Source organism: Dipteris shenzhenensis, chromosome 4 (assembly GCF_047967505.1).
Source record: "Dipteris shenzhenensis isolate YYH24624 ecotype China chromosome 4, Dip_SZ_1.0, whole genome shotgun sequence".
NCBI lineage: Eukaryota > Viridiplantae > Streptophyta > Polypodiopsida > Gleicheniales > Dipteridaceae > Dipteris > Dipteris shenzhenensis.
In genome coordinates this window covers 55753866-55770140 of record NC_141599.1, presented here as the reverse complement: position 1 = coordinate 55770140, position 16275 = coordinate 55753866, and the positions used below count along the sequence as shown (strand labels likewise).

The window sequence follows — 16275 nt, the reverse complement described above, 5'->3', positions numbered from 1 at the left end:
TACTGGGGGACTTCGCTTAGTTGACATCAGTTCTCCTCACTGCCTCTCCGGCAGCATTGGGATCTTTTGTCACTCGTCTTTTTACCTGTCGTCAGAAACTCATAGACTCCTGACCCCTCTCCTTGAGAAGACTCTTTTTACATTGTATCGAGACGGGTCCCATGGGTATTTTTTGGCCCCTCGAGGACGCTAATAAATTCTACTTCTACTTCTACTCTCACAATGCTCTCTCTAGAAACTTGGTCCATCCTTGTGACAACTACTCCTCATCAATCACTTTGGCCCTCCCTCCTCCATAGAGGGTGCAAAGTATGGGCCACTACATGGATTGGCCTATGAAAATTTTTCCATCTAGTCTCCCATATGTCCATGATCTCTCGTAGCCTGCCATAACAAATCTAAAGCTCTAAGTAAAAGAAATTCTTAGCTAATGCTTAGAAAGGCATTTATTTGTTACTTGGATGTACCTGTCTCTTTGCAACCAAGTGCAGCCTTTCATTGCCTCTCCAACCTTCTCCATGAACTCCTTGTGATTTGGGGCTTTTCCACAGTGGACTCCTGTTTGTGGACTCCTGTTACGTCACCATCCCGTGACCCAACCTGCTCATCCCATGACCCGACCTACTTCTCCCTCGATCAACAATGTCGTACGATTTATGTGCCCTTGCCCATGGCGTGAACCAGGTGCATGGCGTGACTACTAAAGAGCCATGACAACACAACTTCAAAGTTCTACCGTACAATTGTACGATTCAGCTGTACAGTAAATTCTTTGATGACTGGACAGCCCTGACGTTCAATCTTGACTCTGCCGTACAGTTGTACAATTCAGTTGTACAATAGAATCAGCCTTCTTGAAATTTCTGATTCACAACTTCTCAAGGGAAGAAAATGTGTCGTTCGAAAGATCCCATTTGGAAATAGGTGGATGTGGAGGAGTTTATGGTGCTTCTGGGACAAAGAAGTGGAAGTGCAAGCACTATGGGGGCACCTTTAGTGGAAGTGTGCCTCGTGTGAGGGCTTATTTGCTTGGCATCTCAGGGAGAAGAGAATGATTGTGCAAGAGATGGCCCAGATGATGTGCTTCTTGGTTTGGGAGGCATTCCAAGTTCATCAAAGAGACAAAGGCTTGAAGCTCCCCACGCTATTTCTGTACATGAAATCTCCTCCCGGGAGTCCCAGTGTAAGTCTTCCATTGAGTGCTGCACGCGGACCACTGCTTGTGCTTTTGTCATCAGTCACTGCAATACCTATACAGGGTGTATCTACAGATGTGCATGAAGCACCATCAAAGGCAGCAAGGGGGAAAAGCAAAGCCCCCAAGGCAGGATGTTTATGGGCTGGTTGGGCTGCAACTTTATATAGAAATGCTTTTAGGGCAAGTCACAGGTTCTTCTACGAGTGTGACCTTCCATTTTATACTGCTCGTACTTCTGCATTTTTAGAGTTTGTGCAAGCACTGGGAGATGCAGGACCATCGTTTAAGCCTCTATCTTTAGAGACACTGCATGCTCGAGACCTGTATCGAGAGAGGTTTGAGGTAGAGAAGGAGCTTCAGCCTCTTAAGGCAGCATGGAGCAGATATGGATGCACTATCTTGTCTAATGGGTAATCAAATACCAAGAGGAGGCCTCTCATTAACATCCTTGTGTCCTGTTGTGTTGGCACTTTGTTTCTCAAGTCCATAGATGCAGCCAATAACTCTCATACAGGTGATTATATTTATGGTCATATTAAGAGGGCTATTGAGGATGTGAGACCTTCGACGCTCTTTTTCTTTGATAGCTTGATCAATGAGTTTCTTGAAACTAGCAGGCATCACGGTACTCTCAAATCCCTTCTTGCTTCGTTTCTGAAAATTATTATTAAGATAATAGTTTTATTTTTTTATGCATCAAAAATTGTAAATTCTAAAAGACAATTGTCATTAACATATTTGACATACCATGCTTTGGAATACATTGAAATATGGAGCAAGGCTGCCCGAAAGCATAAAGCCCTTACTATTTTCAGGAAGCACAGCACATTAGAGATTCCGAAGCCCTCTAAACACGCTTTGCCTTTCTTTTCATTATCTTTGCATGCTTGGTAAAAGTGAAGCCCAATTTGCGATGCATGGTTGTGAGTGAGGAATGGATAGGATGGGATAAGTCCAGGAAACCAAAGGCAATGGCGTTCGAGGACATCGTATTTAATGGAGACTTTTTACATGCAGCTGAGGAAATCATTGGCATTTGTAAAACCCGTCTTTGTTACCCTTCGCCTCACGAACAAAGAGGGCTGCACTATAGGATCTTTTTCATTAAGGCTATTGACAATTCAAGGTAGTCGTAGGACACCTCATCAAAGTACATGGGAATTTACCCAAAAATGAAAAAAATTCTCACTTTTACAGCTCTAAACATTCCATTTCAGTTTCAAACTTTCAAAACATGCAAAAATCCATAGGAATTTGAAATGTACATTGATCACAAATGTTTGCAACGCGCATAATGCCAAAGAGGTCCAAGGATGGAATCATTTATGATACATCATACTAGTAAACATTGATTTGAGAGGATATAAATATGCAAAATACCAGAAAAGGAGGCCATACCTACAGCTTGGAGCCTTAAGCCCTTAATCCAAAATAGGAAGAGTCAGGTATACGATATATAGAAAAAGAAAGAGTCAAGTTGTCAACCTAAAGATCTAAAGGTGGCATAGTGATAGAGGCTTCCCTCTCCTAATCACCATCATCATGCTTCCTTTAATGCATCATTGTCATCATCATGCTCAGGAGCACCCTTTAATGCCTCATTGCCATTATCCTTGTCAAGTCAAAATCCAATTTACGGTTTAGGATTGCACTTTGCTATGGACTTGCTAAGCAAACACAACTTTGCATTAACAAATACAAGGTCATTTGCTTTCTGAACCCCAAGCTTGTTTCTCTTTCCAGAATCCAGATTCAATGTTTCCAAAATTACTCCACAAGCTCTCAACAAGGCAAAGAGCAAGCACCCACCGAGCGTGTGAAAATGGCCAATCGTTGCAAGAACGAAGCATCTGCCACATCATCCTCCCACCTTCAATGATCCTACCCAACCCTTTATACACCTGTCCAACACAATGGCCATCCCCATAAAAAGCCTCAACATAATGAGAACGCGCTTTGCGACCTGAAGCAATATGCCAACATCATCCCAAAAGATGCCATCCAAAACAATAGATTTAAGGCTTTGAGCCCTTGCAAAGTAACGTTCACGAAGCGTTCTCATTTTGACATTGGACATTTTGGTTTTTGTGTGTGTGTATGTGTATATATATATATATATATATATATATGGAGAGGGAGAGAGAGGGAGAGAGAGAGAGAGAGAGAGAGGCTAACTTGTTGTAAAATATTGATTTGCATAGGGTTTCAATGGAAGTTCAGGTTTCAGGAATAAGGTGTGCCACTAGGCTTTTTAAGAGCTTCTATCTCCATGCAATTTTAAATACATTTGCATCAAATTCAATCTACATACAACATGACGACTTTGTATGGATGCAGGATTATTCCAATTATATGAAGAGGAGAAAGAGAGCTAATGCAAAGAGGGATTTACTACAGTGGCGATCATGTGAAGTATATATAGACAACTTTGACAAGGTCTCTTAAAAACGCTATCTGTTAGTGCTCTTTATAGTATGACGTTTACTAAATTTGTGAGTCTTAGGATTTGTTTTTGTTTGATCAAAAAAGTATTTCGCTAGATTTATGATAATAGGATTTAAGACTTCTTATAGAGATGTAGAGAGTGTTTTACTTCATGAATTGTGCCATATGGGTGTGTGTGTGCATGTGTGCATAAATGAAATGCATGTGTGTTTTATCGTACTCTCTTAAAAAATAAAAAATAAAACTACAAAATCCTATGCTTGTACGTGCATGTACATACATGTATTTCGCCCATGAAAAGCTTCTTGTTTTCTAAGGAGCTTCATTATGTAAATGATGTGACTAAGGAGCTTCGTTGCGGACTTGATGTGACTATAATCCTTGCCAGCTATACTGGTCTTGCGGCACTAAAAGCTCATCCAAATCACAAAAGCAACGAAATGGTGGCCAAAAGTATCATAGCAAGTGGTCAGAAGATTGTGACGAGAATTCACGCTGCAAGAAACATAAGAGTATTCTCTTTCTCTTTCTGTTTAAGGGTTGCTCATTTTACCTACAGCAATCATCTCTAAGCATGCTTCCATGATATCGTGTGTAAATATGCAAAAGCTAGTCTAACAAAAGTGGATCCATTTGGTATCCGTTGTAGTTGTGTGTGCTTGGAAAGCTGTCTGAGTGCCCCCCCCCCCCTCTTCTTTTCTTTTTTCACAACACACCACGTTTTTTTGGGGCAAAAGAAAGTATGCATTAAAAGAAAATGTAAATTCAAAGATTCGAAGTATGGAAAGGTGATCCTGCTACCTATCCTCAGAACAAAGGACGAGATATTTGCAGCCGACCAGTATGTCTGAGACTTAGATACAACTTTCTCTCAAGTATGGACATCAATTGAAAGATCTCAACAAAAGCAAAAGAAGGCAGCAGACAAGCACGGAAGGAAGATGAATCTCCAAGAAGGAGACTGAGTGTTACTAAAGTTTGTAAAAGCACGGCTTAGAAAGATGAAAGGAAAAGAGAAAGTATACCCAAAGTTGTCTCCCAGGCATTATGGACCATTCAGAGTTTTAGAGTCCATAAATGAAGTCGCTTTTCTACTAGTGCTGTTAGAAATTCACTGTGCCCACCTGAAAGCCCCCGATTTGAGGGGACAAGGGGCAGTGAGAGGTAGGAGGGCTGGGAAAGAGAGAGACCCAGGCTGACATCATAGGCAACCAGCACATGGGCTGGTTGCTGCCTGCAACAGAGAAATAGGGGGCCTTGTGCCTCCCTTAGAGGCGCCTACAGCTGCATGGACTGGCTGCACAGGGCACCCTTTTATAGGGGCCTGTGGCAGGCCCAGTCGGCCCAACCAGGGCCACTGACCAGGGCCAACCCTGGTCAGATTTCCAGGGCCATCTGGTCGGCCACCAGACAGGGTACCGACCCTGCTGGTTGGTCAACCCAAAGGGCCTGGGCAGTGCCTATAAAAGGCCCACTCCTTCAGTCATTCTAGTATCTAGTGCAGGACAGAAAGCCTCCTTCCTAGGCTGTGCTGTGCACTCAGAGCTGGTTCAGTTTGTGAGAGAGAGTTCCATCAGTTTTCCTCAGCACTTCGCTGAGTTTTGTATTGCTCCCTTGGAGCCAGTTTCTGCCCACCATCCGGTGGATGAATATACTCTTTCTCTCTCTCCGTTTAAGTTATATCTGAGTGAGTGTTTATTGCATCTGTGATCATCTATCTGAGTTGAGTGTGTGGAAGAGTGGGAGAGATCTTGGGTGGAGGTTTGAGTGATTCATTCCCTCCTATTCTCCAACATGGTATCAGAGCCATAGGCTCTCAACTCTTCTTCATCAAAGCACTCTCTGAAGGAAGGAGTCCCTTGGCAGTAAGGCGATTCTGTTTTCAGCTCAGGCTAGCACGGGAGGTCAGTACATCTTTATTGCTTCATTTTTTTTTTTTCAGTTTGCTATTCACCAAGATGGATCAATGTTCAGAAGCCTCTACACCCATTGCTCGCCCTTCCTCCTTCTCCAGTCATCTTCCTTCTTCATTTATTCCCAATTTTGGTGAAGCTGGAAAGCTTGATGGCATGAACTATCCAATTTGGAAAGTCAAGATCCGTAGCCATGTGTTGGCTCGGAAGCTGTGGAAGATAGTGATTGGGACCGAGGAGAAGCCGGAGGACATTGTGGATAAAAGAGGTGAAGTTTTAGTTGAAGCAGATGCGGATGAACTCTGTGCATGGGAGGGATGCTCAAGCCTTAGCAATGCTTATTGACACGACAGCAGGTGCTGCGATTCCTCATATCCAGTTGGCAGAGACGTCTTCAGACGCGTGGGCCATACTGAAGAAGCTGTATGAAACCGATAATACAGCCCGTATCATTACTCTTCAGCATCAGCTTTATAATCTTGATATGAATGAGGGTGATAGTGTGCATCATCTGACAAAGGTGAAAGTAGTGCGGGACCAGCTCGCAGCGGTTGGTCAGAAGGTGGGCACGAGTCAATTGGCGATGCTCACACTCCACAAGTTGCCACGGAGTTTCAAAAGTTTTGTGACTACGGTCTCTACGGGTCAACGGACTAAGCCAATCACCTTTGAGGAGCTTGGCCCACTCCTTCTTCAGGAGGAGGCTCGAGAGAAACTCTTTACGCAAACCGACGAGAAGGCATTAGTGGCCAAAGACAAGCCTGGAAAAGGCAAGCCAAAGGATTTCAAGAAGTCAGAGGACGCTGACCGCAAGAAGAAAATGAAGTGCTATTATTGTGAAAAGCTTGGCCACTCCGCCAAAGAATGCCGATAGAAGAAAGCAGATCAGAAGCGGACGAGAGAAGCCAAGAACAAAGAAGAGCCTAAGAATGATTTTGCCAATGTGACGACTGGACAGTTGTTTTTAATCAGTGAACATTGTTCAGCATATGCAGTCAGTGAAGGTAAAGAGGGTTGGTATGTTGACAGGGGTGCTTCCAAGCACATGTCCAACAGAAGGACTTGGTTCAAAACCATGGAAAGTACACACCCGGATTCCAAAGTTTCTGTCGAAGATAGCCGGACGTGTCCTGTGAAGGGCATCAGTAGCATTCCTTTCGTTACAACCGCGGGTGAGGAGAAGGATATCTCTGGAGTACTTTATGTGCCCAACCTTTGCAAGAATTTACTGTCTGTAAGTCAGATGGACAAAAACAACATGGCAGTTCTCTTTCAAGATGGCAAGGTCACCGTGACATCCAAAGCAAATGGACAGTTGGTGGCTCAGTTGAAGAGAACGGACTGTAGAGCCTCAGTGCAATGTTGGTTCATGCAGACAACGGAAAGTCCAAACTTTGGCATGAGTGCTTCGGTTATGTCAACTATGGAATCTTGGCTGAAATGTCAAACTCGAAGATGGTGGATGGACTTCCACCAATTACAGGCAAGGATGATGTCTGTAAGGCTCGTCTAGAAGGCAAGCAGCACAGGGATAAGTTTCCACAAGAGGCCTTGTTTCGGGCCAGCAAACCACTTGAGTTGGTTCACGCCGATATTTGTGGCCCAATGTCTACAGCATCGTGGGCAGGATCCAGGTACTCACTTCTCTTTGTGGATGATTTCAATAGAATGACCTGGGTATATTGTTTGGCTAAAAAGTCTCAGGCTTTCGAGAAGTTCAAGGATTGATTGGAAGGCCAGAGTTGGAAAAGGAGACAGGGGAGGATGTCAAGACGTTCCGCACAGACAGGGGGGGAGAATTCACCTCAAATGAGTTCAACACATTTTGTCGCAAGCATGGGATCAAGCGACAACTCACCACAACACATACTTCTCAGCAAAATGGGATAGCTGAGAGGAAGCATAGAACTACCACAGAGACAGGGCTTGCTTGCTCTGAGAAAGGAATCTTTCTAAAGCCTATTGGAGTGAAGCTATCAATACAGCCGTACATATTCTCAACCGGACCAAGACGAAGGCCGTCAAGGACAAGACTCCATATGAGGCATTTTATGGTAAGAAGCCCTCTATCACTCATCTTCGCATTTTTGGTTCTAATGCATGGGTGCATGTGCACAAGGAAGACAGGACCAAGCTTGATTGCCGGAGTAGAAAATGTAACGTTGTTGGGTATAGCGAAGAATCCAAGGCCTATCGCCTCTTCAACCCAGTAAAGAAGCAGATCCTTATCAGTTGGGATGTTGTCTTTGAGGAAAAGGAACCTGAACCCCAAGAGGAGCCTCAGATTGAGGAGGAGGAGATTGTTCAACCCCCGAACCCACCCCGCCCCAGGTTGACCATCCCAGAGGTGGCAAAATCAGAAGCTGATGTTCCACAAGATACTCAGGAAGAGCAGGATGTTCCAGAAGAAGTTCGAGTTTCTCCTCCCATAGAGAAGCAGAAAAGGTTGCCCCAATGGTACCTACGAACATTGGAAGAGTCTCGGGTCACCAAATTACCTGAGAGTAGCAGTTCCGGATTGCGTCAGTCCCAACGTCTTCAAAAGGCCCCATCCGTGAATTTTGCGTTGGTGGCTCAGCTTGATGAGCCAAGGACCTTCGAGGAGGCGAAGGACAATCCAGAATGGCACGTTGCCATGAAGGCAGAGATGGATGCTATCCTGAAGAACAATACCTGGGACTTAGTGGCCAGGCCCCCACGACGGAAAGTCATCGGCACTAAGTGGGTATACAAACTTAAATACAAATCAGACGGCAGCTTGGATAAGTATAAAGCAAGGTTAGTGGCTAAAGGTTGTGCTCAAACTGAAGGCATGGATTTTGACGAACCTTTTGCTCCCACAGCCCGCATGGTTACTATCCGGACAGTGATTGCCCTTGCTGCCCAATTTCAGTGGCCTATTTTTCAAATGGATGTGAAGTCCGCATTCCTGACTGGAACCCTGGAGGAGGAGGTATACGTGGAGCAGCCACCGGGCTTTCAAGATCCAGGGTCCCCATTAAAGGTCTGCAGGTTGAAGAAGGCATTATACGGGCTGAAACAGGCCCCCAGAGCTTGGTACCAAAGGATTGATGTATTCTTTCAGAAGATAGGGCTAACTTCTGAGGCAAACCTTTACTTGTTCATTGAGAAGGGATTGCGACTGGTACTCATCCTCTATGTTGATGATCTTATCTTGACAGGTGATCATGTCAAGAAGATTTCACAGGTCAAGGAGCTACTCATGTCTGAGTTTGAGATGACTGACCTTGGGTTATTACATTACTTCCTTGGGATTGAAGTAAAGCAGGCCAAAGACAGGATCTTCATTTCACAGGAGAAATATTGCAGAGAACTTCTGAAGAGATTTCAGATGGAGGATTGCAGGACAGCATTAACTCCCATGGAGGTCGGGCTCAAGCTAAGTGTTCACAACACATCTCAGCCGGTCGATACTCCCTTGTACCGACGATTGGTAGGAAGTTTGCTTTACCTTACCAATACTCGACCTGATATTTGTTATGCAGTTGGGCTATTATGCCAGTTCTCTGCTTCTCCCAGGAAGGGTCATTGGGATGCAGGTTTACGGGTGCTGAGGTATCTTAAGGGTACTTTCACCTATGGGATCACCTACACCAAAGGCATCGAATTAGGCGGGTTCTGTGACAGTGGTGATGCTGACACCAGAAGATCGACAACAGGGTATTGTTTCTTACTTGCATCTGGTGCCATCTCTTGGCCGAGTAAGAAGCAACCCACAGGAGCCCTTTCATCTACAGATGCAGAGTACAGAGCCGCTTGTACAGTAGCTTGTGAGACACTGTGGTTGAGGTGGATTCTGGACGACATGGATGTGTGTCAGGAGGATGCAACAGTGCTGATGTGCGACAATCAGAGTTGCATAGCCATTGCCAAGAATCCATTGCACCATGCGCGGACCAAGCACATCGAAGTTCATTACCACTTTGTTCGAGAGCTCATCATCGACGACGTGATCGAGCTTATCTACTGCTCGACCGTCGACAACTTGTCCGACCTCTTCACGAAGGCACTCCATTGAGAACAGATGGATCACCTCATCAATCGCATGGGGATTGGCCCACAGTTGTGACATTGAGGGGGGGGGTTAGAAATTCACTGTGCCCACCTGTGAGCCCCTGATTTGAGGGGACAAGGGGCAGCGAGAGGTAGGAGGGCTGGGAAAGAGAGAGACCCAGGCTGACATCATAGGCAACCAGCACACGGGCTGGTTGCTGCCTGCAACAGAGAAATAGGGGGCCTTGTGCCTCCCTTAGAGGCACCTACAGCTGCATGGACTGGCTGCACAGGGCACCTTTATAGGGGCCTGTGGCAGGCCCAATCGGCCCAACCAGGGCCACCGACCAGGGCCAACCCTGGTCGGATTTCCAGAGCCATCTGGTCAGCCACCAGACAGGGTACCGACTCTGCTGGTCGGTCAACCCAAAGGGCCTGGGCAGTGCCTATAAAAGGCCCACTCCTTCAGTCATTCCAGTATCCGGTGCAGGACAGAAAGCCTCCTTCCTAGGCTGTGCTGTGCACTCAGAGCTGGTTCAGTTGAGAGAGTTCCATCAGTTTTCCTCAGCACTTCGCTGAGTTTTGTATTGCTCCCTTGGAGCCAGTTTCTGCCCACCATTGCTGGGGTAAAGGCACTGGCCACCCTTGTAACAGTTTTATTCTAGTACTACTAAGTACACTAAGTACACATTGTACTTAGGTACTTAGTGGCCCTAGTCTTATCCACAGATATATATACTAGTGTGTGTACTTGGGGAGGTACCACTTATTGTTTCATCCCCACCCACTGGTGTGTGACTACGGTGAGTGTGTCTCCTTCACTCCCTACTCCAAATCTCTCTCCCTCTCAATCTCTCAACTGGTATCAGAGCCAACGGGCTCTCTCTCCCTCCTCTTCCACTCCCTCCTCTCCCTAGCCTACCCCTTCCGTACGGACCGATCCGTACGGCCGTACGTCGTCCGTACAACCGTACGGACGGATCGCGAAGGCGCGGCTGCAACGGCGCAGGCCAGGGCTGCAAGGCGCGAGGCAAGGGCTGCAAAGGTGTGGCTGCAAGGGCGCAGGCAAGGCGCTAAGGCGCGGCTGCAACGGCGCAGGCCAAGGTTGCAAGGCGCGAGGCAAGGGCTGCAAAGGCGTGGCTGCAAGGGCGCAGGCAAGGGCTGCAAGGCGCGGGCGCGGGCGAGCTAAGCTACAGAAGCAGCAAGAGGCGAAGGCGAAGGCGCCGTCGAGCTCCAGCTGGACGCGGTCGAGCTCCAGTTCCCCCCCCTTCTCTCTCGAAATCTGGTACAGCACTGCTGTACTTGACTTTCAAGTACAGCCAACAGTCAGGGTACCACAGATCGAGGAACATTTCTTTTCTGTTTATCTGTTTTCCACGGGAAAACATTGTCTTTCACAACGGGAAAACATTGTCTTTCGCCACTGGCATTTGAGCCAGGTGTTCTACTTGGGGCAGGGCTTTCACTCGCACTGAGGCTTATCAAATGCCGTAAACAGTGTCGAGACAGGTCTTATCACTTGGCCAGTGATTGTACACAGTGGTGGCACTGAGAGTATGCATTGGACAGATCTGTACTTGATACTTGCAGTGTATGCTTTGTTGGATGCAACTCAATGGATTTGCAGTCAAACGCCTTGTGTGAGCAGTAGCAGTTGATGCCATTTACTGTGTCAATGCACGGAATGTGCTGCCAATTCAAGGGGCTTTTGATGCTATTATGCTTGTGACAAATGCTTTAGCTTGTTGCTGAAAGTACAATCACATTTGGTACAGATTTGGTCGATTTTGACCAAGTTTGACTTTAGTCAAATTTGGGGCTTTTGTAGCCTGACCGGCAATTTGTCAAGTGGAAGCACTCTACATGCATCAGGCTATCTTGTGGAGCACTACTATGCTTTGAAAGTGCAAATTTGACTTACAGTGTTTGGTCAAAGGTCAATCTTTTCAAATTGGAGGTCACATCCCTGATTTTCTTCATGCATTCAAAGGGCTTTTGAGCCACCTTACTTCCAAACTGTAAATTCAGTTGGGGGGGAAGTTTCTGGAGCATATGGAGGTCTAAAATCAGAGATTTTCATCCAAAATCAGAGATTCACTGTTTCTTGACAGTCCTGGACTGTCAAACAGCAAGTTTGACCAAATTTGACTGTCAAAAAGTCACTGTTTCTGCAGCAAGTGGGAGAAAGACTTTCAGTTGGTTTTATGCCACTGAAACAGTACCAAGTTCACTTTTGATCGTACTTCCGCTGCGGGAGAATTTTTTCTTGGAGTGACTAGTGCTTAATTGCACACCTACAGGGAGTCTACTTTCTTTACTATGAGTTCCGGTAGCGACGTGTCGTCCTTGTTTCAGATAAAGAAGCTCGAAGGAGCTAAAAATTACGACATATGGAGGACACAATGCTACAATGTGCTGATGCAGAAGGACCAGTACAAGCCTATAAAGGAGAAGGGTGTTAAGCCCCCCAACGTTACTGATGAGCAGTGGGAGGAGATGGACGGCTTGGCCAGGTCGACCATTATGCTTACAGTTGTTGATTCATTGGTTGTAGGCATCAGGGATGAACCTACTGCGTGGAAGATGTGGCAACGTCTTGAGGATACTTATGCCAAGAAAAGTGCCACGGGAAAAGCTTACTGGCTAAAAAAGCTTGTTGGTCTTCAAATGAAGGAGGGGACAGCTATGTCCACTCATATTATTGAGTTTAACAGCATATTCAGCCAGGTGATCAACCAGGGGTTGAAGCTCGATGATGAGCTGAAAGCTACACTCATCCTATGTTCTCTACCTGAGTCATGGGACACATTCAGGACTTCTACCAGCAACTCAAAAGCCATTCTGTTATTTGCAGATGTGGAGAGTGCTCTTCTACAGGAAGAGATGAACAGAAAGAACAATGCTATTGGGAAGTCAAATGCTTTGAATGCACGCAGCAGGTCCAAAACACGTGGAAAAGACAAAGAAAGAGAGAGGAGCAAGTCCCGCTCTAAGAGTGATCTTGTATGCAACTATTGCGGCAAGAAGGGACATATTGAGAAAAAGTGTTTTCAAAAGAAGAATGACCAGAGAGCCAAAGAAGGCAAGGCTCAAGGCAAGTCTAAGGGCAAAGAAAAAGAGGAGCTGAATGTTACTTATGTTAGTGACAGTGACAGTGGACGTGAGATATGTTTCACCTCTTCACTGGAGGCTCATACACTTCATGCTGGTGATGGATCAGATATGTTTTCCTGGATTATAGATTCAGGTGCTTCCTTTCATGTGACATCCTACAGAAATCTGTTTGTCAGATATGCAGGAGGGCAAAAGGGAGTTGTCTTTCTTGGTGATAACCATGCATGTTCTATCATTGGCATAGGTGATGTCAGGCTTGTTCTTGAAAATGGCCAGCAGTTAATGCTCAAAGGGGTCAGGCATGTTCCTGAGGTGAAGAAAAACTTGATTTCCACAGGGTTGTTGGATGACGATGGTTATCATACCACCTTTGGTAATCAGAAATGGAAAATCAGCAAAGGGGCAATGGCTATTGCCAAAGGTCCTAAGGTTGATACTTTGTATTCACTTCATGGTGGACATTGTCCACATTCTGATGTAAATGCCACCGAGCTACCAAAGATTTCATTGTGGCATAGCCGGCTTGGCCATATGAGTATTAAGGGAATGGAGCAATTGGCTCATTTTGGTTACTTGCCGAGTCTAAAATTTTCAGATTTAAAGAAATGTGAATTTTGTCTCTACGGTCGTCAAGTACAAATACCTCATAAGAGAAGGTCAGATCAGAAATTACAGCTCTTGGAGCTAGTACATACAGATGTGTGTGAGATGCCTACACTCTCTTTAGGAGGTTCAAAGTACATACTGTCATTCATAGATGACGCCACCCGAAAAGTGTGGGTTTACACTCTCAGAAAGAAGAGTGATACGTTCAAGGCTTTCACTAAGTTTGTTGCACTGGTCGAAAATGAGACAGGCAAAAAACTGAAAGCCTTACGATCTGACAATGGTGGAGAGTATTTGTCCAAAGAATTTCAAGAATTCTGTGAGGCAAAGGGTATTCAAAGGGTGTTGTCTGCACCATATGATCCTCCACAGAATGGTACAGCTGAAAAAATGTTCAGGACCATTCAAGAGAAAGTCAAATCCATGTTGTCACATGCTGCACTGCCCCACACATTTTGGGCTGAAGCTGTAAAGACAGCTGTGCACCTTATTAATAGGTCACCAAACAAGAGACTATGTGGTGGTGTGCCTGAACAGGCATGGACGGGTAAGCCTCCGTCTTACAAACACCTACGGGTCTTTGGTTGTGTCGCGTATGTGCATGTACGCAGGGAGGACAGAACTAAACTGGATCCAAAGTCTCTTAAATGCATATTCCTAGGTTACGGTGACAAAGGTGAGATGGGCTACAAGATTTGGGATCCCAAGAACAGAAAGCTTATACGCAGCAATGATGTCGTGTTTGATGAAACCATCATGTTCAAAGAACCTGTTGTACAGCAGGGACCTTTAAAAGTAACTATTGATGATGACAGGCATCATGGGCAACACGAACAGGCTGTAAATCAGCCACAACAGCAGCATAACCAGCCATTAAATGATGCTGCAGCAGGTCCTAATGGACAGCCAGGTATGGCAGAAGACATCCCAATGGATGAAGCACAGTTAGGTGATCTTCCTGACATGCAAATGCAGCCAGGAGACATGGGACAGCCACCTTATCTGGGTGATGAACAGGCTGGACAGCCAGCTCAAGACGATGGTCATTGGGTTAGAAGGTCAACTAGACCGACGCGGCAGCCAGAAAGATTTGTTCCAGGCATTGATTATTTGATGCTCACTGATTGTGGAGAGCCTTCATGCTACAGAGAGGCTAGGCAGAGGGCAGACAAGGTTCAATGGGATCTTGCTATGAAGGCTGAAATGGACAGCCTTCACAAGAATGGCACTTGGGAATTGGTATCCTTGCCTACTGGTAAGAAGGTACTGCCATGCAAATGGGTTTATCGACTTAAGGTCACACCTGGTGAAAAGCCAAAGCATAAAGCCAGACTGGTTGCCAAGGGGTTCAAGCAGGAATATGGTGTTGACTTTGACGAGATATTCTCTCCTGTTGTTAAGATGACAACACTCAGAACTGTATTAGCATTGGTTGCACATGCAGATATGGACTTGGTCCAAATGGATGTCAAGACAGCATTTCTTCATGGTGATTTACATGAGGAAATTTTTATGCAGCAGCCAGAGGGTTTTACAGTGAAGGGCAAAGAGAAGCTTGTATGCAAACTAAAGAAAAGTCTTTATGGTCTAAAGCAGGCACCCAGGGAATGGTATCATAAGTTTGATACATTCATGCGAACCCAGGGTTACAGGAGAAGTGACATTGATCACTGCTTGTATACCAAGAAAGCTTCAGATGGCAGTTTACTTATCCTCATTTTGTATGTGGATGACATGTTAATTGCTGGAAAATCTCATAATGAGATGAATGCCTTGAAAAAGAGATTGCACCAGACCTTTGATATGAAAGATCTTGGTGATGCCAACCATATATTGGGTATGCGGATACTTCGGGATAGGGAAAAGCGGTTGCTATACTTGTCTCAGAAGGAATATATTGGCAAGGTCTTGCAGAGATTTCACATGGAGGGGGGGAAGAGTATTGGTACTCCATTGCCTCCTTATGTGAAAATCAGTGCTTTGGACAGCCCTCAGACAGATGCTGAGAGAGCTGAGATGTCAAAGATCCCGTATGCATCAGCGTGTGGCAGTCTCATGTATGCTATGGTTGCAACCAGGCCCGATATTGCGTTTGCAGTGGGAGTGGTTAGTAGATACATGGCAAACCCCGGCAAGAAGCATTGGAATGCAGTGAAAGGTATCATGAGATACCTGAAGGGTACACAAGATTTGTGTATATGTTTCGGCAGTCAAGATGCAAAAGTGCAAGGTTATACAAACTCTGATTATGCCGGTCACCCTGATACCCGGAAGTCTACTACCGGATACGTTTTCACTTTCACTGGAGGTGCAGTGTCGTGGGTATCTAGAATGCAGCAATGCGTTGCATTGTCTACCACAGAAGCTGAATATATTGCAGCCACTGAGGCATGCAAGGAGGCTATATGGCTATCTCGGTTAGTAGCAGATTTGGGTTATCCATTGGAGATTCCATTGTTGCATTGTGACAGTCAGCAGAGTGCCATACAGTTGGCACGAAATCCTGTTTTTCATGCAAAGACGAAGCACATCGACGTGAAGTATCATTTTATCAGGGAGGTGCTTGAGAACAAGCAACTTCAACTTGTGAAAGTTCACACTGATGACAATCCAGCAGATCTGTTGACCAAAGGATTGGCTGCTGAGCGGTTTGCACACTGCAGACGGCTTATGGGTATAGGATAAGCAGACCAATTGGTCTTGTACATGATGATGTATACTGCTGTTTTTTCTTTACTCTCTCTTATGGGCACACTGCCTTTAAGTGGGAGGTTGTTGGGGTAAAGGCACTGGCCACCCTTGTAACAGTTTTATTCTAGTACTACTAAGTACACTAAGTACACATTGTACTTAGGTACTTAGTGGCCCTAGTCTTATCCACAGATATATATACTAGTGTGTGTACTTGGGGAGGTACCACTTATTGTTTCATCCCCACCCACTGGTGTGTGACTACGGTGAGTGTGTCTCCTTCACTCCCTACTC

The 16275-nt window shown here is 45.5% G+C and overlaps 1 protein-coding gene across 2 annotated transcripts in view; it reads left to right on the top strand.

Annotated features, from left to right (window-relative positions):
• LOC147903077 (uncharacterized) overlaps positions 1 to 16275 on the top strand; it is a 51815-nt gene that overhangs the window by 19825 nt on the left and 15715 nt on the right. The window contains exons 2-4 of one of the 2 annotated variants that reach the window (XM_087373580.1): positions 3400 to 3432; positions 3536 to 3634; positions 4032 to 4155. In XM_087373580.1, the coding sequence (XP_087229706.1) occupies positions 3400 to 3432; positions 3536 to 3634; positions 4032 to 4155 (256 nt within the window). The remainder of the gene's footprint in view (positions 1 to 3399; positions 3433 to 3535; positions 3635 to 4031; positions 4156 to 16275) is intronic. The other variant, XM_087373581.1, reaches the window with a different exon arrangement.